This window comes from Sturnus vulgaris, chromosome 12 (assembly GCF_052056855.1).
Source record: "Sturnus vulgaris isolate bStuVul1 chromosome 12, bStuVul1.hap1, whole genome shotgun sequence".
Taxonomy (NCBI): Eukaryota; Metazoa; Chordata; class Aves; order Passeriformes; family Sturnidae; genus Sturnus; species Sturnus vulgaris.
This window is the reverse complement of record NC_142254.1, coordinates 20,199,316-20,221,755: the sequence shown is the minus strand read 5'-3', so window position 1 is coordinate 20,221,755 and position 22,440 is coordinate 20,199,316. Positions and strand designations below refer to the sequence as shown.

The window sequence follows — 22,440 nt, the reverse complement described above, 5'->3', positions numbered from 1 at the left end:
GCGGCGATGACGTAGTGGCGCCGCTCGATGACGTTGCACCCGCCCCGCCGGCCGCCGCCGCCGCCATGTTCCGGAGCCTGCTGGTGGCGGCGGCGCAGCGGCCGCAGGGCCCGGCCGGGCCCCCCCGCTCTGCCCCCGGGCCCGGGGCCGCGGCCGAGGCGCTGGAGGCGCAGTTCAGCTGCCCCATCTGCCTCGAGGTTTTCCACCGCGCCGTCGGCATCGCGGGCTGCGGGCACACGTGAGACGGGGCCCGGGCGGGGGCGGCGGGGACCCCCGGGCTGAGCCGGCCCCGGGGACGGGCGCGACGCGGGGCTGGGCGCTGTGCTGGGATCCTTGCGGGCTCTCTGCCCGGTGACCCCAGCCGGCACCGGGACCCCCAGCCCACACCGGCGATGGTTCAGTACCGGGATCCCCCTTCCCACCCTCACTCAAATACCGGGACCCTCATCCCGTCCCACACCGGGATCTCCATCCCATCCCTTCCACTCCCTCTGCTGCCAGACCTGGCTCCTGTTCCCAGGAACCCCCAAACCCTTGTTCACGTGTCCCCCCAGCATTTCGGGGACACCTCGATCCCTTTTTCCGTCTGATTTTGGGGACATTCCCAAGGAGTTGTGGCTTTATTTGGAGCTCCAGCACCTCCTCGCTCCTGCTTGTTCTGGGCTGGGGGCAATTCCCAACCCCTCCTGATGCCTCCTGCTCATCCCTGCTCCCCTTGCAGTGGCAGAGGCTTTGAGGCGTTTTATTCCCTGGTCCTGGTGGCTGGAGCTGGGAAGGAGAGGCCAGGAATGCCACGATAATCAGATTTCGGGGACGCGGCTCCTTTTCCTCCTCTGGGCTGCTGGGATTCCTCAGCCCTTGGGTTCCTTTGCTCCTGGGGATGTGAGGACCTTGGAATGAGGTGATCCAGGCTCCTGCCTGGCCTGGATATTCAGCACTGACTTTGGCTGCTTTCACATGCAGCCTTGGAGCAGTGGAATAGTCTGTGCTGCAGGGAGCTCCCTGAGGACTCACCTGCTCCCAGTTCTCCCAGCAGAACCCTGTGATGCCTTGAGAGTCTGACCTGGAACAGAGGCTAAACAATCTTAAAGGAATAAAGTTGGGATTTACTGAAAGGCTTTCAAAGGATGCACCTTGGGCAGTGCAAGAGCCTGGCCATGGCTCTGCCCTAGATGGACCCCAGGTCATGAATTGTCACACTTTTATAAGTTTGGGTCCATTTCCATGTTGGGGTTAATTGTCCAATTCCAGCTCCAGGTTCTGCAGTCCCATCCTCCCGGATTCTCTCCTCCATTCGCTGCTGTTTGCACTTTTTGGGGCTGAAGCTGCAGCGGTGTCCTTGGTTCTGGGGCTGGAAAAGGATTGTTTTGTGTGCCTGAGCTGTGAGGAGAACTTGCTGTGCTTGATATGAGATTCAGAATCGCACACCAATGCAGTGCAGAATCTGAAAAATGAAAAAGCTAAAACTTAAGGCACCACCTGGGTTTTGGGGTGTTGGGAGTCGCAGGGAGCGGGGTGCCCTGCTGGGGTCCTGCTGTCCCCGGGGTGCTCAGGGCTGCTGTGTGCCCCCAGGTTTTGTGGGGAATGCCTGCAGCCCTGCCTGCAGGTGCCCTCCCCGCTGTGCCCGCTCTGCCGTGTGCCCTTCGATCCCAAAAAGGTGGAGAAGGCTTCCAGCGTGGAGAAGCAGCTCTCGTCCTACAAGGCTCCCTGCAGGGGCTGCAGCAAGAAGGTAAAGCTGCCTGTCCCTATTGTCCCCATTGTCCCTATCCTCTTCTGAAATGTGTCCAGAGCTGGGGAAGGGGCTGGGGGAGGCTCATCTTAGAGAAAAGGAAGTTCAGGGGTGACCTCCTGGCGCTGCACAGCTCCCTGACAGGAGGGGACAGCCAGATGGGGGTCGGGCTCTGCTCCCAGGGAGCAGGGACAGAACCTCTGGGGATCCCTGCAGCCCCAAACCTCTGTCCTGCAAGGAGGGATGGGTGGGTGCAGCATTCCCACTGCTGTGGGTCATCCCCCATGGACCAGAGGTCACTCCCACCTCAGCTGAGCAAAGCTGGCTCCTGTCCTGGCTCCTGACAGGTATTCCTGCACCTCCAGGAATGTTCCTTGTCCTCCTTCTCCAGGTGACTCTGGCCAAAATGCGCTCTCACGTCTCGTCCTGTGCCAAGGTGCAGGAGCAGATGGCCAACTGCCCCAAGTTTGTTCCAGTTGTCCCCACATCCCAGCCTATTCCCAGGTATTCCTGTCCCTCCTTGCATGCCCTAAAATCCAGGTGTTTTCCCTCCTGGCACTGCTGCTCCGGCTTTTGGAGCGTGGGGCGGGATGAAGGATCCAGCAAAGCAGGGAGGTGGGGTGGGAAGGGGCTGGGCTGGTTTGTGCTGTGTTAGTTTGGAAGGAGTCAATCCAGCCTCCCCTCCCATCTGAGCTCATCCTTGCTCTCTCCAGCAACATTCCCAACCGCTCCACGTTCGTGTGTCCGTACTGCGGGGCCCGGAACCTGGATCAGCAGGAGCTGGTGAAGCACTGCATGGAAAACCACAGGAATGACCCCAACAAAGTGGTGAGTGATGCTGGGATGTGTGTGACAGCTCTGGGAATCCAGTCACCCCCTGGCTGATGCAGCATCCCAGGCCAGCAGCACGGATGTTTGTGGAAGCACAGCCGGCTTAAATCCCTTTGGGATCTGTCTCTGCTTTGTTAGAGGCTCCCTGGAACGAGCTGCCTCCATCCTTCTGTTCCTGCAAACCAGGTGGTGCTGGATTTCCTCTCCCTGTTCCCTCCGGGTTGGCCAAGGTGGGGAACTTGGGATCTTCAGCACAGGAAGGACCTGGAGCTGTTGGAGTGACTCCAGAGGAGATCAAGTTGATCAGAGGGATGGAGCAGCTCTGCCATGAGGAGAGGCTGAGAAAATTTGGATTGTTCAGCCTGGAAAAAAGAAGCTTCAGGGAGACTTAATTGTGGCCTTCCAGGACCTTCAGGAAAGGTGGACAGAGACTATTGACAAGGGCCTGGAGTGACAGGACAAGGGGGAATGGATCCAAACTGCCAGAGTTGGTTTAGGTTGGATATTAGAGAGCAATCCTTCCTTGTGAGGGAGGGAGAAGCTGTGGCTGCCCCTGGATCACTGGAAGTGCCCAAGGCTGGGTTGGATGCAGCTTGGAGGGGGGACACCCCTCACCTCTCTGGGAGGTCCCTGTGCAGGTGCCACCATTCCGTGTCCCTGTCCCCACAGGTGTGCCCTGTGTGCTCAGCCATGCCCTGGGGAGATCCCAGCTACAAGAGTGCAAACTTCCTGCAGCACCTGCTCCACAGGCATAAGTTCTCCTACGACACCTTCGTGGTGAGTGTGACCCTGAGCCAAAAAATGGGGACCCCCCCTCCCCGTGTTCTGTGCCAGGAGGTGAAACCAGCCCTTCCCGTCCCCTTGGGATGAGCACACGTGTCCCACCCATGACACCCCCACACCCATCAGGTTGTCCTCACACACCAGGAGGAGAGGGAATTTTTCCTGCACTCCACAAAATGGGTTTTTCCATGAAACTCTTACCCTGAGGAATTCTAACACAAAACCCCTTTTCTTGGAGGTTTTGGGAGGAGGGGGTGGTAGCAGCCCAGCCCCAGGGTTTGGGGGGGGTCTGGTTGTTGCATGTGGGGGGTCCCTGACCCCTCTTGTGTGGGGGGCAATTGTGAGGCTTAGCCTTGGCCTCAGGGGAGGAGTCTGTTCTCATCCTGCTTTTATTGGATGGATGTCAGGAAAAATAATCTCCAGGCATTTACAGAGGAATATCCCGACTTCAGGAGCTGTGTTGGATAAACCCAACCTGGAGCTCTGCAAAAACACCCTGGCCTTGCTAGAAAGCTTCACCTTTCAGCCTTAGCTTGTGTGGGCATGTTCCATCTCTCCTGCCAGGTGGGAGATTCCAGGCGGGAGAGTGGATGTGGGCACAAAGGACACCTCAGAGAGCACGGGTGCCATTCCTGGGATCGCTGTGCCAGCCCTCCTGAGCTCCCCTGTTTGATTTTCAGGATTACAACATCGACGAGGAGGCAGCGTTGCAGGCAGCCCTGGCTCTGTCCCTCTCCGAGAACTGAGGCTGATCCCTCTCCCTGCCTCGATCTGGGATCCCTCCCACTGCTGCTCTGTTCCCTGCTGCAAATCCCACCTTGTTGAAGAAGGTGGAGCCTCTTCAGTTGTCACAGTGAGTGAGCAGAGACCTCTGGAGAGAGGAGCCGGCGCCACAGGGCTGGGATCAATCCTTGGATAGGCGTTTAATATCCGTGTTGAGAGCATATCCCTGTGTCCACATCTATGTGTTATTAGCTGCTTTTTGGCACACTCGTCCCTGCTCTCTGTTGCAACAGAATAGGTACCTGGAACTGATAGACTGGATGCCAAACACCCTAATTTGGGACTGGAATCAGCCACATCCTTTCAAAAAGGAGGAAGGCAGCACGGTGCATCTTTTTTAAAACTCTGCAAGGATTTTTTTTTTTTTTTTCTAGAGATGTCAGGTTGTCCTGACCCCCCATGCTGGAGGCTGGAGCTGCCTCCTTCACCTGAATCCCAGGATGAGACTGAACAGTGGTTCAGAGGAGCCCTCGAGGATGGCATCCAGGGAAACCTTCTCCTTCCTCGTTTTGTACCGGCTCTTGGGATACCAAATCCTTGCCTTTTTCTACACGAAGCAGCACGAAGCCTTTTCCACGTTTTCTAGAGTGGGGTCAGAAGCTGTTCCCCTTCACACTGCAATATCTGCCACCTGGGACAAGAGTATTTTTATGGAACATTATTAAGAAAGTTTTATTTTTTACACAAATAACCCAAGCAAATGAACACGTGGATTGGGAGTGGGATGGGAGGCAGGAGCTGGATCCCGGAGCAGCGGCTTGGACTCTGAGGTGGGGGAAGTGCAGGGATCTTTCTGGGACGTCCCTGGATATTTTTGGGCCTTTCCTGGATATTTCTGGACCTTTCTCTTCCCTCACCAGAATTCCTCTGCCTGTGAGGGAGCAGGCAGGATGGTTGTGCCACGCTGGCATGGGCAGGAGCAGCTGGATTGGATCCAGGTGCTGGTTGATCCATGCAGGATCCCACCCACAGCACCGAGCTCCTTGTCCCCCTAGAAATAAGGGATGGCTTCTCCCTGTTGTAATCCCTCCCTGGGAATGGGGCACTGTTGATCCAAGGTGCTCCACAGCATCCTGGTGACCCATTCTCCCTGCCCCTTCCCCTCAGCCCTGCCTGCTGCTGCTGGAGTTGGCTCTGGAGGGCTGGGAAAAGCTGGGAGGGAGATGGGAGATGAGCCCAAGGCTCTCAGGTGGAGCTGAGGGAGGGGGTGATTCCTGAGAGCCTTCCCATAGGATGTGCAGGGAAGAGGGGTGGGATCTCCCCTCTGCATCTCTCTGCTTAGAGAACTCCTGAGCTTTATCCAAAACTTGGCTCCAGCTCTGCTCTAGCAATACTGGCTTGGGTTTTATTTTGATTTTCATAGTACTGGATGACTTTGGGATCTGCAGCCCTGCGAGGAGCGTGCAGAGAACCCTCAGCTCCCTGAGCAGGGCAGGGAAAGGGCTGGAGCTGCCCTGCTCCCCTTTCTGGAGCCAGGCCAGCAAGGAGGAATGGGATCTTCTCTTACCTGCCCAGCATTGCTGGCACCTGGAGGCTGTTCCTGGTGGGATGGAGAGCCCTGGCATCTTCCAGGAGGGACCCAGGAGCATTTCCCTGTCCTGTGTTCAGCTGGGACCCTCAGCTGCTGGAGCAACCTCTGTGAGAGCTCCTTGCTGTGGGGTCAGCACTGTTAACCTCGGGCTCCTTCCCTCTCTCCTCCTTTTCCTTCTCCTTTTTGCCCCACAGAGACAGAGCAGGGGCAGCAAGAGCTGCTTTTGTAAAGCACTTTAAGGCCCTGGGTGTGAGGGGCCACACCAGGGATCCCTCCGTGCCCGGGATCCCTCCGTGCCAGGGATCCATGGATCCCACTGGCCATGTCCGCCAGTGCGTCACCACTTTTTTGCATAATTAGAACTTTTAACGAGCCGTCCTGTTTTTTGAAGAGGAATTAACTCGATGACGTATTTGTAGCAAACCATTTTTCTCAATAAAGGCAGTTTCATCCACTCGTGGCCTCTGCAGGGGGAAGCACTGATGGGATGCTGGGAGCACTGGGATCCAGGAGCGCTGGGGTGTGGAGGTTACAGCGAGTCTGGGAGCACTGGAGGTGTCCTGGGGACACTGGGGGGAACATGGGGGCAGAGGGGTGCTGGGGACTGAGAGGTGCGGGGAGCACTGGGAGCGGGAGCAGAACCGGCAGTGGTAACGGGAACACCGAGAGCAGAACCGTGCCGGTACCGGGAGCACCGGGAAGGGACCGGGAACAGCGGGAACGGTACCGGGAGCACCGGCAGAATCTGCACATGCGCGGTTCTTGCCCAATTCAAAAATGGCGCCCCGCAGGCCCCGCCCAGTGCTCTTAGGGGGCGGGGCCTCCCGTGGTCCGATCGCTGCCATTGGCTGTTTGGAACCGGCTGCTGCCCCCTCGACCAATGGCGAGGCGGGAACCTGTGCACGCCACGGTCACGTGCGTGGCGCGGGGGCGGGCCCTGAGGGCGGTCAGCAGCAGCAGCAGCGGCGGTAGCGATGGCGGCGGAGCGCGGACTGTCAATGGCCACCTGCACGGCCCCCGTGAACATCGCCGTCATCAAATACTGTGAGTGCCGGGGCACACGGGCCGGGGCGGGCTTGGCACCTGCGCGGGGGGCCTGGGGTGTACGGATCCCGGGCTGTGCCGGGTGTGCCGTGTGCGGCTGTGCCGGGCCAGGTGACACCAGCCGTGCTGTGCTGTGTCTCTGCTTGCCGTGCAATTCCTGGGTGTGCCATTCCATTCCAAGCTGTGCCATGCCATGTCAGGCGTTGTCATGCCGGGCTTTGCTGTGTCCACCAGTGCCATTGCAAACTGTTTCGTGCCATTCCTAGCCATGCCATCCCTGGCTGTGCCATGCCATTTCTAGCCATGCTATTCCAAGCTATGCCATGCCCTGTCATGCCATGCTTTGCTGTCCATCCGTGCCATCAAACTGTCCCAAGCCATTCCATGTCATTCCAAGCCGTGCTGTCTTGCAGGGGGCAAGCGTGACACCGACCTCATCCTGCCCATCAACTCCTCCCTGAGCGTGACGCTGCACCAGGACCAGGTGGGTCAGGATCAGGATCAGGTTTAGGATCATCCCCGTTCCAGCCCTCCAGGAGTGCTGAGCCCCCTCCCTCTCTCCCCACAGCTCAAGACCACCACGACAGCGGCTGCCAGCCGGGATTTCACCGAGGACCGGCTGTGGCTCAACGGGAAGGAGGCGGACGTGGGGCACCCGCGGGTCCAGGCGTGTCTGCGTGAGGGTGAGCATCCCCTTCCCGTGGGTGTCCCCGGTGTTCCCGGTGTCCCCTGACCCCGCTGTCCCCCCCAGTGCGGCGCCTGGCCCGGAAGCGCCGCGGGGGCGGGGAGGACACGGCCACGCTCAGCCTTTCCTACAAAATCCACATCGCCTCCGAGAACAACTTCCCCACGGCCGCCGGGCTCGCCTCGTCCGCCGCCGGCTACGCCTGCCTGGGTGAGTGCTGTAGGACAGGGTTCGGGGCTGGGGGTGTCCCTGGCCCTGCTCTGTCCCCTCCTTGGCTCAGGGGGGTGACAGGAGTGTGCCCTTGCTGTGACATGTCCTCTGCCTGTGGCAGTGTGGCATGGAGGGCACTGGGAAGAGCTGACAGGGGTGTCTCCTCTGTGCACTGACTGGCTCTGTGGTAGCACCGGGAGGCGTGACAGGGGTGTCCCCTCTGTTTGTGCTCCGACTGGCCCAGCTCTGTGGTAGCGGCAGGAGTGGTGACAGGGGTGTCCCCTCTGCCTGTCCCCGCAGTGTCGGCGCTGGCCCGGCTCTATGGGCTGGAGGAGGAGCTGTCCGAGGTGGCCCGGCGGGGCTCGGGCAGTGCCTGTCGCAGCATGTTCGGGGGCTTTGTGCAGTGGCAGCGCGGGGAACGCCCCGATGGCACCGACAGCCTGGCCCTCCAGGTGGCCCCCGAGACGCACTGGCCTGAGCTCCGTGTCCTCGTCCTGGTGGTGAGGGGCTGGCAGGGGATTTGGGTGGGGTTTGGGACTCGGGGGGCTCAGGAGGAGCCGTGTCCCACTGTCTGTGTCCCCCAGGTCAGTGGGGAGAAGAAGCCGGTGGGCAGCACGGCGGGGATGCAGACCAGTGTGGAGACCAGTCCCCTGCTGAAGGTAGGGGGACATCGTGCCCGGGCAGGGACAGGGTCTGCTTTCCCTTGAAACGGGGCTGGAGGGTGTGCAGTGACACCCAAAGGGTCATGGTGCTGTGGGTGTCACCAATTTGAGGGCACAGTGACCTTCCTGCTTTGGGTATCACCAAATTCGAGGTGACCATAACCCACCTGTTGTGGATGTCACTGAATTGAGACAACTGTGACCTTCCTGCCATTTACGTCACTACACTGGGGTGGCCACAACCCGTTTGCTGTGATTGTCACTGATTTGGGGTGACCAAGACCCACCTGCCGTGGGTGTCACTGAGGTGGGCTGATGGTGACCCCGCTGCTGTGGCAGCACCGGGCAGAGGCAGTGGTCCCCGAGCGCCTGGCCCAGATGATGAGGCACATCCAGGAGCGGGACTTTGAGGGCTTTGGCCAGCTGGCCATGAGGGACAGCAACCAGTTCCACGCCACCTGCCTCGACACCTTCCCGCCCATCTTCTACCTCACGGACCTGTCACGCCAAATCATCGCGCTGGCACATCGCTACAACGCCCACCACGGCCACACCAAGGTACCAGCGGGGCCCTGGGGGTGTCACAGCACCGTGGTGGCCCTTCCCCAGGTCCCCACGTCCCCACAATGCCACCACAGGTCGCCTACACCTTCGACGCCGGCCCCAACGCCGTCATCTTCGCGCTGGCCGACACCGTGGCCGAGTTTGTGGAGGTGGTGAGGCGCAGCTTCCCCCCTGCCACCAACGGCGACCAGTAAGGGACCCTCACTTCTTACTGGGGTGGCACGGGGGGGTGGTGGGGACACAGGGAGTGACATATTTACCATGCCACAGGTTTGTCCGGGGGCTGCCCGTGGGCTCGGCCACGCTGTCACAGGAGCTGGTGGCCGCCGTGGTCACCGAGCCTGTGCCAGGGGCTGTGCAGTACATCCTGCACACCAAGGTGAGGGGCAGGGGGGCTGGGGGAGTGGGACTGGGGGGACACGGCTCTGTGGGGGGGGTCTGACCCCATCCCTGGCCCCAAGGGGGTGGTGGGACCCCAGTGCTGTCCCCAGGCGTGTCCAGGACCCCATCCCTGTCCCAGTTCCTAGGGGAGTGTGTAGCACCCTGTCCACATCCGCAGGGCTGTGTGTGAGACCCCATCCCCAGGTGGGTGTGCAGGACCCCATTTCTGGACATATTCCCACTGGCACCACCCATGGGGTGACCTTTTGGGGTCTGTGGGACCCAGATCAGGGAGCTCCCCAGTGTCCCTGACTCGTGTCCTGCCCCGCAGCCTGGCCCTGGTCCCCAGCTCGTGGATGATCCCAGCCAGCACCTCCTGGGAGCGGATGGGCTGCCCCGGAGCCATGCCTGACCCTGGTGACACTCTGGGACAGCTGGGACGCGCCAAGGGGACTCTGTCAGTGCCACCAGCGGGCCTCAGGACCCTGAGCCAGGCCTGCTGCAAAGCTGTCCCCAGCCCTGGGGCAGGATGTGACCCTGGGGCTGGTTTTTTAATCTTTTGTAAGGAAATAGAGGTTTCCTGTTTCCAGTGCTGTTTTGGGGTGTCAGGTTCTGTGTGTGGTTCTGGGGGGGAGCAGGAGATGGGGACAGTCCCTGAGGCTGATCCTGTTTCTGTGCACAGCTCTGTCACCCTACATGACCCCTGTGTTCCTTGTGGGGCATCTCCTGTCCCATATGCCCCCAAGTTCCTGTTCTTCCACATGGCCCCTGTCCCCTCACTGTCCCTTGCAGGACTGATCCTGTCCCCATCCCTCAGTTGTCCCAGCTGCTGGGATGAATCCTGTCCCCTCATATGGCCCCTGTCCCTTGCACATCTCCTGTCCCCTCCTTGTCCCTTGCTGGGACGGATCCTGTCCCCCCGCATGGCCCCTGATGTCCCCGTGTCCCTGGGGCTGATCCCGTCCCCCCGGATCGTGCTGACCCAGTCCCTCCCCACCGTCCCTGTCACCCCAGTGTCCCCGCTGTGGCCCCGGCTCGGTGTCGTGTCCCCGGGGGGGGGGGCGTGGCATGTTGAAAGTGGGCGTGGTTAACGGGGGGCGTGGCCTGTGGTGGTAACGCCGCACCCGCCTTCCGGGTCGGGACCGGCCGAGCGGAGCCGAACCGGGACGGGCCGGGCCCAGCGGAGCCGGGACCAGCCGAGCTCCAGCGGGAAAAGCAGCGCCAGCCCCATCGGGCCGAACGGGACGGGCAGGACCCCATCGGGCTGAGCCCAGCAGAGCCGAACCCTCCGGGCTGAGCCGAACCGGGAGCAGCCGAACCCGCTCGGGCCGAGCCGAGCGGAGCCGGGAGTAGCCGAAGGCGCTCGGGCCGGCCGGTTCCGCTGCGGGCCATGGGGCAGATCGAGTGGGCCATGTGGGCGAACGAGCAGGCGCTCGCCGCCGGGCTCAGTGAGTGCGGGGGGCTTGGGGGGGCCGGGGCTGGGCGAGTGGAGGGGACTCGGGCACTTCAGAAAGTCCCCGGGAGCTGCAGGGAGTGAGGGGGATTTGGGGAGGGGGTCCCGGTCCCACCGGGCTGGGGGATACGGGCGGGAGGCGCCCGGGAAGTCCCGGCCCAGCGGGGCTGGAGACTCCGCTTCCTCCTTTTCTCTTCCTCCTCTGCCTTCTCTTCCTCCGTTCCGTCCTTTCCTCCTCCACTTCTCGTCTCTTCCTCCGGCCACGAGGCCAAAAATCTCCCCCCAAGGCGCTGGAGTTCCCTGAAACCAGAGGGTCCCGCACGCAGCATCTCCCCAGCATCCCGCATGTTGGAATTCTTGGGGCCAAGGAACCCCCAGTCCCCTTCCCTGAATCCCGTGTGTCGGAGTCCCCAGGGCCATAATCCCCGGTTGGGGGTTTGCGGGGGGCTGTATCCTGAGTTTGGGGGGGACATATCCTGAATTCGGGGTTGTATCCGAGGTTTGGGGAGCTGTATCCCGGGCTGAGGATTTGTGTCGTGATTTGGGTGTTTGTATCCCGGGTTTGGGGGGTTGTATCGTGGTTTGGGGGGTTCTATCGTGGTTTGGGGGGTCGTACCCCGGGCTGGGGTCTCGCTCTGACCCCTCCATCCCGGCTGTTCCCGCAGTCCTGCTGACGGGCGGGATCGTGGCCGTGGCGGGGCAGTTCAAGGGCTGGTACTTCGCGGCGTATTCCATGTATCCTTCCCGACAGCATTCCCGGGGCTGGGCTGCGGGAAAACCCATCGGGGTGGGAAGCACGAACAGGAGAGGGGTCACATCCTTATGTCCCCACCCTGGCCCCAGCACAGCCCCTTTTTGGGGTGCGGGTTGTCCCTCGGGGCTACTCCCGGTCCGATGCTTTCCTTGACGCCCCGGCAGCGCTGCAGGTGTCCTGGTGTGCCTGCTCGAGTATCCCAGGAGCAAGCGGAAAAAGGGCTCCACTATGGAGAGATGGTGAGTGCTGTGCCCCTGGAATCCCTGGAATTGTCCTGGTACCCCCCAAACACAGGGATGTGGGAGCAGTGGGGTGGGAGCAGAGCTGGATCTCACGAGTGGGTTCCTCAGGGTGATCCTTGTGGAAATGGGGATCCCTGGAGGCTGGGTGTCCCCCCAGGGTGGGGACACCCCCTGTGACCCCCTTGTTGTCACCCTGCAGTGGCCAGAAGTACCTGACAGCCGTGGTGAAGCTGTTCGGGCCCCTCACCAGGAATTATTACATCCGAGCCATCCTCCACGCTGCGTGAGTGGGGTGCAGGGTGGGCACTGGGGGCTGAGTCCCCCCAACTCCCTCTGAACCCCAAATCTCTGTCACAGCCTGGCTGTCCCTGCTGGTTTCCTCCTCTCCACCATCCTGGGCACCGTCTGCCTGGGCATTGCCAGTGGCATCTACCTGCTGGTGAGTGCAGAGGGGTTTTGGGGGGTTTTGGGAGGCTGGGAGGAGAAGGGCACCCCTAAACCCATGGACCATGTGAATTCCAAGAGCATTCCCAAACTGGGCTGCAGGAAAACCCTGTCCCAGTTGGGGTGGAGGGGGGGGGTCACATCCTCCTTCCCCTATTCTGGTCCCAGCTGTGCTTTCCCAGCCCGTTTTTGGGGTGGGGATTGTTCCTTGGCACTATTCCCGATCCCACAGGCTGCAGTTCGAGGGGAGGAGTGGAGACCCATCGAGCAGAAGCCCCGGGAGCGGCCACAAGTGGGGGGCACCTTCAAGCAGCCCCCCAGCAACCCCCCACCCCGGCCCCCCCCCGACGCCCGCAAGAAGCAGCCGGAGGTTGGGGGGCAGGTGAACCCCATCCCTGTGGAGGTGGAATAATGGGGGATCCTCCTGCCCTGCTGCCCTGCTGCTGCTTCCCAGCTGCTCCTGGATCCACTGCAGGGATCCCCAAAACCTCGGGGATCCCCGAAACCCTGCGGGTGCTGAGCTCCTTGGTGTGGGTCCCCAGTTCCTGGTGATGCTCAGATCCCTGGGATCGTCATTTCCCCCTTGGCTCCCCAAGGGGTTTCCAAATCCCCAGTGATGCTTTGGGCATCTCCAAATCCCCAGCAAAGCTCAGCTCATTGTAGGATCTCCATCTCCTGGCGATCCCCAAATCCCCGAAGATGCTCAGTTCCCAAATTCCCAGTGATGTGATGCTCCCTGTGGGGTTTCCAGTCTCCAGGGGCTTCCCAGCTTCTGGAGATTCCCAAATCCTTGGGGCTGCTTAACTCTGTATGGGGTCTCCAGCTCCTGGCCCTCCCCAGATCCCCAAAGATGTTCAGCTTCCTGTGGGGTCTGCAGCCCTCAAGGGCTTCCTGGCTCCTTAGGATGCCCCAAATCCTTGGGAATTCTCAGTTCCCTATGAGTGTTCTGTTTCCAGGGGCTCCTCAGCTCCTGGGAACCCCCAAATCCCTGGGCATGCTCAGCTCCCTGAGGGTCCCAACTCTCCAAGCACCCCCCAGTTCCCTGGGGACTCCCCAAATCCCTGTGGAACTCCAGCTCTCAGGGAATCCCCAGCGCTGGGGGGGGAATCAGGGAGCTCTGCTCTGGCTCTCCCTGGTTTTTTGTCATTTCTGCAGTTGCTGTTGCAATAAAAAGTGGGAAAGGCACTGGCTGCCCCTGCCTCCTGCTCCAGGGGGAATCCTCCCGTTCCTACCCTGTCTGGGGGAGGTGATTTGAGGACAAACAGTGCAATTATGGGCAAATCCAGATGTGGATGTGCAGAATATGCAGGGTCCCCTCCCAAAATCCTTATGGAGCCAACAGTGGGATGGAACTGAGAGGGAGCTGCACAGTGAGTCCCCAAAGAGCCCCCAAACCCCCGGATCACCCCCAGCAGGGAATGTGGGGAGCATTTCCCATCCCCGTCCCACCTCTGGGTGCAGGAAGTTCCCCAGTGTGATGTGGGTGCTAAATCCTTGATCCCACCGGGATCAGCAGCTGCTCCAGGCCCCTCTCTGTCCCCTCCCCACACAGGCCCTGGTCCCTCAGGGGCCGCAGGTGGCCCAGGGCCCCCCTAGGTGCTGCCAGCACAGGTTCAGTGGCCCTGGTAGGTGGCACCAGCTCCGTGGGATGTGGTGCCGGGGGGCAGAGCCGTGGGAAAGGTGTGGGTGTTGGGGTGCGAGGGCTGGGTGCCCCCCGGGCCTGGGGGTGTGGGGCACCCCCGTGCCCTGCTGGCCTGCCCATCACCTCCCAGTTCATCCTGAACTGGGTGCACTGGGTGCACTGGTGCTCTGCCCACCTATCCCTGTGCCCCAATTCCCAACATCCCAATGCCCTGAACTGGGAACAAAACAAGGACTATGCCAGGGGTTGTTGGCTTTTATTGGCAGCATTCAATAGCACCAGGGAGGAGACAATAAATAGCTTTTTGGGGGAATAAATAACCAGTGAGTGCCCAGGCAGCACTCACAGGGTCCAGCTGGGAGCACCGTGGGGCGATGCCAGCCCTGGAGTCACAGCCGTGGCTTGGGGGGGGGTGTCAGCAATAAATACGGGGTACAAAACCCCCCCGACAGCAAGGCTTATAAATAACTCATAAATAACCAGGGCAGGGGACACCCTGGCGGGGTCGGGTGCTCTAAAACAAGCACGGGCGGGGGCCGGGCGGTGACACGGTCACACACGGCGGGCGGTGCGGGGCTCAGGGCACCGTGCGGGGCAGGACGCAGGTACAGCCCACGGGCACTTTGATGTACTCCACCTCCAGCGTGACCAGCCCCAGCCCCGCGGGCCCCGGGCACGGCTTGCGCCGCAGCACCAGCATGCTCTGGTGGATTGTCACCGAGTTGAGCGACGTGGTCTCCCGGCCGGTTTTGACATCCACGCAGCCGCTGCACAGGCACTCGGCGAAGGCCAGCTTGCGTGGGTAGCGGTTCTCGTCCTCGTCGATGCTGCGGGGACACGGCGACACTTTGGTTTGTGCCAGCAGCTCTTGGCAGCTGGGATCGGGAGAGGGAGGGAAGGGAAGGGAAGGGAAGGGAAGGGAAGGGAAGGGAAGGGAAGGGAAGGGAAGGGAAGGGAAGGGAAGGGAAGGGAAGGGAAGGGAAGGGAAGGGAAGGGAAGGGAAGGGAAGGGAAGGGCACAGCCGAGGGGTCGGGGCACTCACCGGTATCGCCACGGGGAGATGGAGCGCTCGTGGGCTTCGCTGCGGAGCCCGGAGCGCAGCGACAGCGCCGAGCACGAGTGAGGGCGGCTCCGCCACCGCCGCCGGGCCCGGCTGGCCTCCAGCTGTTCCAGATGTGGCACCAGCTGCACCGACACGTGGCGGTCCCAGCGCAGGGGCCGCCCCAGCAGCTGCGCTGGACACTCGTCCCCCAGATCGGCCCCTCTGTAGCAGAGCACGGCGGGGTGGGAAGGGACAGTGACAGTCCCTGGCACGGGGACAGGGACGGGGACACCCGCGGGGCGCCGCAGCCCCCGGCACTGCCCCAGCACCGCCAGCACGGCCAGGACAGACGGCCAGCCCTGTGGGGACAGAACGGAGCGTCAGGGACACCGCAGGGGACAGGGACACACAGGGGACAGGGACACACAGTCAGTGACACCACAGGGGACAGGGACACCACAGGGATTTCACATCCTCCACCCCAAAAAAGTGGCACAGGTGTGCAGGACAGGTGCACACACACACACAGTGTAACACACACAGATATACAGCTATATACACTATATACACTATATATATGTATATGTGTGTGTATATGTGTGTGTATATATATACATATATAAAATATATATATGTGTATGTGTATATATATATATAAAATATATATATGTATATGTGTGTGTATGTGTATATATATAAATATATATATGTATATGTGTGTGTATGTGTATATATATAAATATATATATGTATATGTGTGTGTATGTATATATATATGTAAACACAGAAAAAAAATCTATCCACACAGAGAGATGTACACACACACAGCTGTACACACAGAATATAGATATAGATGGATATAGATGGATATAAATAGATAAAGATAGAGATGATTGATTGATTGATTGATTGATAGATAAATAGATGAATAGATGATAGAGATATACATAGGTATCTATATATAGGTGTAGCTGTATATGTGTATATATATAATAAATGTACAGGTGTATAAATATATATAAAATATATATAAAAATAGAAACACAGAAAAAATATATCTAAAGAGAGCTGTACACAGGGACTGCCCACACACAGTATACATACAGAATATATATATAAAAATAGATATAGATATCTATATAGATATAGATAGATTATAGATTATAGATGATAGATATAGATATAGATATAGATATATAGATATAGATACAAACAAAGAAAAAATACATATACAGAGAGCTGTACATGGGGACTGCCCCCCACAGTATACACACAGAATATATATTTTTATATATATATATAGATGTCTATAGATATAGATATCTATATAGATATGTCTCTATCTCTATATCTAATATATATATATACAAACACAGAAAAAAAATACATATATAGAGAACTGTACACACATTGGGACTGCCTGTACACACGCAGAGCTGTGCACATAGAATATATATAAATATAAAAAAAATATATATATACACTATATTATATATATATATAGCACTGCGTGTCTGTACACACACAGAATACAAAATATACATTTATATATTTATACATTTATCTATTTATTTATATTTTTATACATTTATATATTTCTATATTTATGTTTTTATTTATTGGGCATACAGAGGCAGAGGGCCAGCACACACCTATAGAGCCCCACCTTAATATATACTAGATAATGTATAATAGATAAAAATATATAATAGATAAAAATATATAATATGTATATTGTACTGTATAAATTATATATATGATGTAGTGATATATATAAAATACACAACGCAGCTCTCATAAAATCTACATAGTATATGAATAATATATAACATATACAATAGAATATATAATTGATGTACATTATATAATATATAATATTTAATATATAATATATTATGTATAATTAATATATAATATATAATATTATATTTATTTCTGGATTTTTTTATTTTTATATTTTACATATTTATATAGTGATATATCCATGTGCTAGACTGTAGATGCATATTACTGTTAGTAATAGATTAATATATAATTAACTATATATTAATATATATTTTAATATGCTAATATATTTTATATATTAATAGTATTTATAATTATAAATTAATATTATTATATTAATTATATAATAGAGTAATATATAATTGTATCTTATATATTGTGTATAATTATAAAGCACAATATACATATATACATATATATTACACATCTGTGTGTAGTTTATTTCTATATTTTTAATCTATATATTTTTATATGTACATATAGCACAGTATACATATAAAAATCAAAATATCATATTTATATTCATTTATTTTATATTTATTTCTATTTCTATATAAATCTATTTTTATATTTATCTGTGCACACACGGCTGCAGTTAACCCTGTGCATTCACACCACACTGAAAACATCTGTGTGTGTGTGACAGAAATGTTAAATAAAGGGTAAACACCCCAGGAATTAAAATAAATAATAGAAAGAAAGGATAGAAGGGAATAATGTGAATAAAGAAAATATACATATGTATAATATAAATAAATAGAATTAAATATAATAAATTAGAAACAAATACAAATTTATAAATTTATATACTTATATTAAATTTATTATTTCATATATTAAATATAAAATATATATTAAAATATATAATATTATTTATTATACTAATTTAAAAAAAATTTAAGTGTATGACATAAGCATAACTAAAAATAATGAAGTGAATAAATAAATATATAAACAGTTATAGACACACACGGACACAGAGATAAATAAACCCAGATAAATACAGATAAAAACAGACACAGCACACACCAGCAGGGCACACACACACAGGATATAAATACATACAAACACATATAAATACATATAAATACATCTAAATACATATAAGAACATATAAATATATGTGAATATGTATTTATGTGAGAGACACAGAGCCCTGCACGTGCTAACACATAAAATAAACACAGAAAATAAAAAAACACACAGAGCTGTACACACTGTGTGTAACATAGAAAATAAGCACACAAAATAAAAATACACAGAGCTGTGCACATGGTGTGCAACATAAAATAAACACAGAAAATAAAAATACACAGGGCTCTGCACATGGTGTGTAACACAAAATAAACACAAAATAAAAATACACACAGAGCTGTGCACATTGTGTGTAACATAGAAAATAAACACACAAAATAATAATACACAGAGCCCTGCATATTGTGTGTAACATAAAATAAACACACAAAATAATAATACACAGAGCCCTGCATATTGTGTGTAACATAAAATAAACACAAAATAAAAATACACAGAGCTGTGCACATGGTGTGTAACATAAAATGAACACAGAAAATAAAAATACACAGAGCCCTGCACATGCTAACACATAAAATAAACATAGAAAATAAAAATACACACAGAGCTCTGCACATGGTGTGTAACACATAAAATAAGCATAGAAAATAAAAATACACACAGAGCCCTGCACATGCTAACACATAAAATAAACACACAAAATAAAAATGTACAGAGCTGTGCACATGGTGTGTAACATAAAATAAATTCACAAAATAAAAACAGACAGAGCCCTGCACACTGTGTGTAACACAAAATAAACACAGAAAATAAAAATACACAGAGCTGTGCACATGGTGTGTAACATAAAAACAAAATAAAAATGTAGAGCTCTGCACATGGTGTGTAACACAAAAACATACAAAATAAAAATACACACAGAGCTGTGCACATGGTGTGTAACATAAAATGAACACAGAAAATAAAAATACACAGAGCTGTGCACATGCTAACACATAAAATAAGCATAGAAAATAAAAATGTACAGAGCTCTGCACATGGGGTGCAACATAAAATAAATTCACAAAATAAAAACAGACAGAGCCCTGCACACTGTGTGTAACACAAAATAAACACAGAAAATAAAAATACACAGAGCTGTGCACATGGTGTGTAACATAGAAAATAAATTCACAAAATAAAAATCCACAGAGCTGTGCACATTGTGTGTAACATAAAATAAACACAGAAAATAAAATTACACAAAGCTCTGCACATGCTAACACATAAAATGAACATAGAAAATTAAAATACACACAGAGCTCTGCACATGATGTGTAACATAGAAAATAAACACAGAAAATAAAAATACATAGAGCTGTGCACGTGGTGTGTAACTCACACATAAAATCCATGTTACACATGGTGTGTAACACACACATATAAATCTCTCAGAGAACCCTACACATGACATAAAACACACACAGACTTGTGCACACGTAACACACATAAATCACACAGAGAACCTTACACATGACATACAACACTCATAAAACTAAAACAGAGAACCCTGCACATGACAGGTAACACACAGAGAAATCCCTCAGGGAACCCTGCACATGACAGGTGATACACACAAACACACAGAGCTCTGCTCATGGTGTGTGACATAAAATAAACACAAAATAAAAATACACAGAGCTCTGCATGTGGTGTGTAACACACATAAAATACACACAGAGAGATCTGTACACATGTAACACACACGTATAACATGCACAGGGAACCCTGCACATGACAGGTAACACACACAAACACGCAGAGCTGTGCACGTGGTGTGTAACACATCAATTAGTCAGAGAACAAATTACACATGACATACAACACACATAAAACTAAAACAGAGAACCCTGCACTTGACAGGTAACACACACACAGAGATCTGTGCACATGTGACACACATAAATTAGAGAACCCTACACATGACATACAGCACACATAAAACATGCACACAGAACCCTGCACATGACATAACACACACAAACACACACACACAGAGGTGTGCACATGTAACACACATGAATTACTCAGAGAATCCTACACATGACGTAAAACGTGCACACAGAACCCCACACATGACAGGTAACACACACACCCAGAGGTGTGCACATGTAACACACACCGAAATTACTCAGGGAATCCTACACATGACATACAACACACATAAAACATACAACACACATAAAACACATGACATGTAACATACACACACACACCCCCCCCAACCCCAAACTTTCTCCCCTCACTCCCCAATATCCCCCAGCCCCCCAAACCCCACGTTACCATCAGCCAGGTGTTGAAGAACCACGCCAAATTTGAGGTGGGGGGAGGTGTGACAGGAAACACACCCCAAAAATTTGAGGGGGGGGGGAAGGAACACGCCAAATTTTTACTTTTTTTTTTTTTTTCTTTTCCTGGGGTGGGGGGTCCCTTGGGAAGTGCAGCCCCAGGGATGAAGCGGCCGAGTGGCAGCTCCGCCGCCGCCGCCTCCTTTTTATAGGGCCGGGCAGGTGATGTGCACACACCTGGAAACTCCAGTCCAGGTTCCTTCCTCCTCCCCGCGGGAGCCACTTCCTTCTCCCTCCCTGCACGTGTGCCAGCCGGGAATTCGGGAGCCTCACACCTCCAGGATTGCGGCACGGAGGTGGCAAGGGGTGTCCGGGGTGTCCTGGTGACACCTGGGCATCCCCCAGGCCGTGCCCTATTGCGTCACCAGCACCGTGACATCACCATCGCATTCCCGGGCAGAAATCCTAAATTGGGCAACGCTGGGAAGGGCTCGAGGGCTGCCATCATCCCTCCAGGATGGCCCAGTGAACTCGGACAGCAGCACTGGGATGCTGGTTCTGTACTGGGAACAAGGAGCAGGGCTGGAGGATGGGGAATTCCAGGGAATAGGGAATCCAGGGACCCCAAAAATTGTTCTCTGGATGAGAGGGGTCTGGCAGAGGTACCCCGGAGGTTCCCAGGAACATTTCACACCAGTAGGATACTGGTTCCATACTGGGAACAAGGAGTCTGGGAAATCCATTGGGACCCCCAAGCATTGCTCCCTAATTTGGGGGGGATTTATCAGAGGAACCCCCCAGTGATGGCGAGCAGGGCAGAGGCTGCAGAGCCCCCCAGTCACACACCAGTGGGACACTGGGTTCACACTGGGTGCTCCCCCAGCAAACAGAGCAGCTTTTCCAGCTCATGCCCCAAAAACCCCCAAAGTGAGGGGTACAGACCCCCCCCACACCCCCCAAGGCAAAGGAGATGAAGAGAAGAGCAAGAAAAAGTAAAACTGGTTATCAAAATACTTTATTTCAGGGAGATCCCTCCAAAAAAAAAACCAAAAAAAAAAAAAAAAAAGAAAAAAAAAAAGAAAACAAAACCAAAAAAAATCAAAGGAAGAAGGACCCTCCTAGCAGACAGACATGCCCACAACACCTGCAGGGCTCCTGGGAAATCAACTGAACCGATCCCCTGCTCCAAAGAAACGACAGGTCATTCCCGAGGGGATGAGGCAGGAATATATATATATAATTTTCTGTTTGTTTTTTTTTTTTTTTCCTGGGGTGGGAGGAGGGGTGTTGCCAGCAGTTCACAGCAGTTTTCGGCTCTCTCACACGGGACTAGAACTGCATTGCTGAAGACACTCGACACACAGCAGGGCTAACTAGGAGAATACAACTGGAGGCTAGCAGAGAGGAGAGGGGACACAGGAGGAGTGGGAGCACCCCACGGGGCTGGAGTCCTCTGTGCAGAATTTACACCACGGCTCTGGAGCCCTCCCCGGAGCCATTTCATCGCGGGGCTGGACAAAAAACTTCCTTAATTTTTTCGTTTTGCGCGTGTGGGTTTTTTTTTTTTTTTTTTTTTTAAAAAGAACCGCGGCCAAAAAAAAAAAAAAAAAAAAAAAAAAAATTGAAGACGAAGAACTGCAAAATCCCAAAGCGGCCGCTTTTTTTGTTTGTTTGTTTGTTTGTTTTTTGGAATTTTTTTTGTTTGTTTTGTTTGTTTTTTTTGTGGGGTTTTTTTTTTTTTGTGTTTGTTTTTCTTTCTCCACTATTTATAAAAACATCAACAGTCACTACAGGGCACAGCCCACTATACTTTTCCCGGGATTTTGGCCCTTTTGCGGGCGATGGCGTCTTCCACCGCCTTGAGCTGCTTCAGGAGCTCCTCCCGCCGGGACAGGGTGCTGGATTTGCTGCCCTTGGCAGCTGCAGGGCCCTGCTCTGAGCCCTTGCCTGGCACACTCGTGACTTTGCTGGAGCTCTTGGATTGAGGGGACAGCTGGCGTTTCCTGCAGGGAGACAGAGAGGGGAGAGTGAGAGGAGCTGGGGACATCCCAAAGGCTCTGCGGGAACCCACACTGGGATCATGGAATTTGTGTGGGAAAGGAGCTTAAAAATCATCTCTTTCCATCCTTTCCATCTCTTTCCACCTTTCACTAGCCCACATTGCTCCAACCTGGCTTTAGATATTTCCAAGGATCCAGGAGTAGTCACAGCTTCTCTGTGTCAAAGCCTCCCTATCCTCACAGGGAAGGATTTCTCCCAAATTTCTGAGCTGAACTGAAATGTCAGAAGTGTCACATCTAACACACGGCTCCAGGAACAGGTGGGAGAAAAGAGGTTGGAGACAGGAGGGGGCCTTGGGTTGAAAACTGGCTGAAACAGTAAAAAAACAGCTATTCCATGGGGATTCCCAGGATTAAACTCAGCTTGTGGCTGCAGTGAGCAGCTCCCTGTGAGACCCAGAGTGGAGAGGAACCCCCTCAATCCCAAATCCTTCAGCCCCTTCCCTGAGATCC

At 53.6% G+C, this 22,440-nt stretch overlaps 5 protein-coding genes across 8 annotated transcripts in view; 3 read left to right on the top strand and 2 right to left on the bottom strand.

The window, feature by feature from the left end:
• Window positions 1-53: 53 nt before the first annotated feature.
• Window positions 54-6,111, top strand: RNF166 (ring finger protein 166). 3 transcript variants are annotated; one of them, XR_015806366.1, is made up of 7 exons: window positions 54-238; window positions 1,573-1,729; window positions 2,121-2,233; window positions 2,443-2,557; window positions 3,230-3,337; window positions 4,024-4,196; window positions 4,501-6,111. XR_015806366.1 is itself a non-coding variant. In XM_014874496.2 (6 exons), the coding sequence occupies exons 1-6, from the start codon at window positions 66-68 to the stop codon at window positions 4,087-4,089; spliced, it is 732 nt and encodes a 243-aa protein (XP_014729982.1). In that variant the 5' UTR covers window positions 54-65; the 3' UTR covers window positions 4,090-6,111. The 3 variants fall into 3 exon arrangements, 2 of the variants coding, with proteins under 2 accessions (XP_014729982.1, XP_088028254.1); XM_014874496.2 differs by having other exon boundaries at window positions 4,024-6,111; XM_088172128.1 differs by lacking the exons at window positions 3,230-3,337; window positions 4,024-4,196; window positions 4,501-6,111 and adding an exon at window positions 2,747-3,218.
• A 452-nt stretch (window positions 6,112-6,563) lies between these two features.
• MVD (mevalonate diphosphate decarboxylase) lies at window positions 6,564-9,792 on the top strand. Its single transcript, XM_014874435.2, has 10 exons — window positions 6,564-6,701; window positions 7,115-7,185; window positions 7,270-7,384; window positions 7,453-7,596; window positions 7,897-8,096; window positions 8,181-8,255; window positions 8,598-8,816; window positions 8,897-9,012; window positions 9,093-9,201; window positions 9,535-9,792. Exons 1-10 carry the CDS (start codon window positions 6,632-6,634, stop codon window positions 9,613-9,615), a joined length of 1,200 nt encoding a protein of 399 aa, XP_014729921.2. The 5' UTR covers window positions 6,564-6,631; the 3' UTR covers window positions 9,616-9,792.
• Window positions 9,793-9,942: 150 nt separating this feature from the next.
• Window positions 9,943-13,281, top strand: CYBA (cytochrome b-245 alpha chain). Its single transcript, XM_014874537.2, has 6 exons — window positions 9,943-10,651; window positions 11,322-11,391; window positions 11,575-11,649; window positions 11,852-11,935; window positions 12,010-12,091; window positions 12,329-13,281. The coding sequence occupies exons 1-6, from the start codon at window positions 10,594-10,596 to the stop codon at window positions 12,506-12,508; spliced, it is 549 nt and encodes a 182-aa protein (XP_014730023.1). The 5' UTR covers window positions 9,943-10,593; the 3' UTR covers window positions 12,509-13,281.
• An 885-nt stretch (window positions 13,282-14,166) lies between these two features.
• On the bottom strand, window positions 14,167-16,191 carry IL17C (interleukin 17C). Its single transcript, XM_088171792.1, has 3 exons — window positions 16,186-16,191; window positions 14,781-15,139; window positions 14,167-14,565 (listed from the first exon to the last, which is right to left on the bottom strand). Exons 1-3 carry the CDS (start codon window positions 16,189-16,191, stop codon window positions 14,316-14,318), a joined length of 615 nt encoding a protein of 204 aa, XP_088027918.1. The 3' UTR covers window positions 14,167-14,315.
• A 4,729-nt stretch (window positions 16,192-20,920) lies between these two features.
• Window positions 20,921-22,440, bottom strand: part of ZC3H18 (zinc finger CCCH-type containing 18) — a 42,359-nt gene continuing 40,839 nt past the window's right edge. For both annotated transcript variants that reach the window (XM_014874501.2, XM_088172124.1), the window contains one exon: window positions 20,921-21,930. In XM_014874501.2, the coding sequence (XP_014729987.2) occupies window positions 21,732-21,930 (199 nt within the window). In that variant the 3' untranslated portion in view covers window positions 20,921-21,731. The remainder of the gene's footprint in view (window positions 21,931-22,440) is intronic.

Bases quoted from the DNA above. Each gene is read 5' to 3' on its own strand.
- CYBA (XM_014874537.2), top strand. From the start codon at position 10,594: ATGGGGCAGATCGAGTGGGCCATGTGGGCGAACGAGCAGGCGCTCGCC. The intron at 11,392-11,574 runs GTATCCTTCCCG...ACGCCCCGGCAG, and splicing joins TACTTCGCGGCGTATTCCAT to CGCTGCAGGTGTCCTGGTGT. The intron at 11,936-12,009 runs GTGAGTGGGGTG...TCTCTGTCACAG, and splicing joins CGAGCCATCCTCCACGCTGC to CCTGGCTGTCCCTGCTGGTT.
- MVD (XM_014874435.2), top strand. From the start codon at position 6,632: ATGGCGGCGGAGCGCGGACTGTCAATGGCCACCTGCACGGCCCCCGTG. The intron at 8,097-8,180 runs GTGAGGGGCTGG...TGTGTCCCCCAG, and splicing joins TCCGTGTCCTCGTCCTGGTG to GTCAGTGGGGAGAAGAAGCC. The intron at 9,202-9,534 runs GTGAGGGGCAGG...CCTGCCCCGCAG, and splicing joins AGTACATCCTGCACACCAAG to CCTGGCCCTGGTCCCCAGCT.
- RNF166 (XM_014874496.2), top strand. From the start codon at position 66: ATGTTCCGGAGCCTGCTGGTGGCGGCGGCGCAGCGGCCGCAGGGCCCG. The intron at 2,234-2,442 runs GTATTCCTGTCC...TGCTCTCTCCAG, and splicing joins ACATCCCAGCCTATTCCCAG to CAACATTCCCAACCGCTCCA. The intron at 3,338-4,023 runs GTGAGTGTGACC...TTTGATTTTCAG, and splicing joins TCTCCTACGACACCTTCGTG to GATTACAACATCGACGAGGA.
- IL17C (XM_088171792.1), bottom strand. The intron at 14,566-14,780 runs GTGAGTGCCCCG...GTGTCCCCGCAG, and splicing joins ATCTCCCCGTGGCGATACCG to CATCGACGAGGACGAGAACC.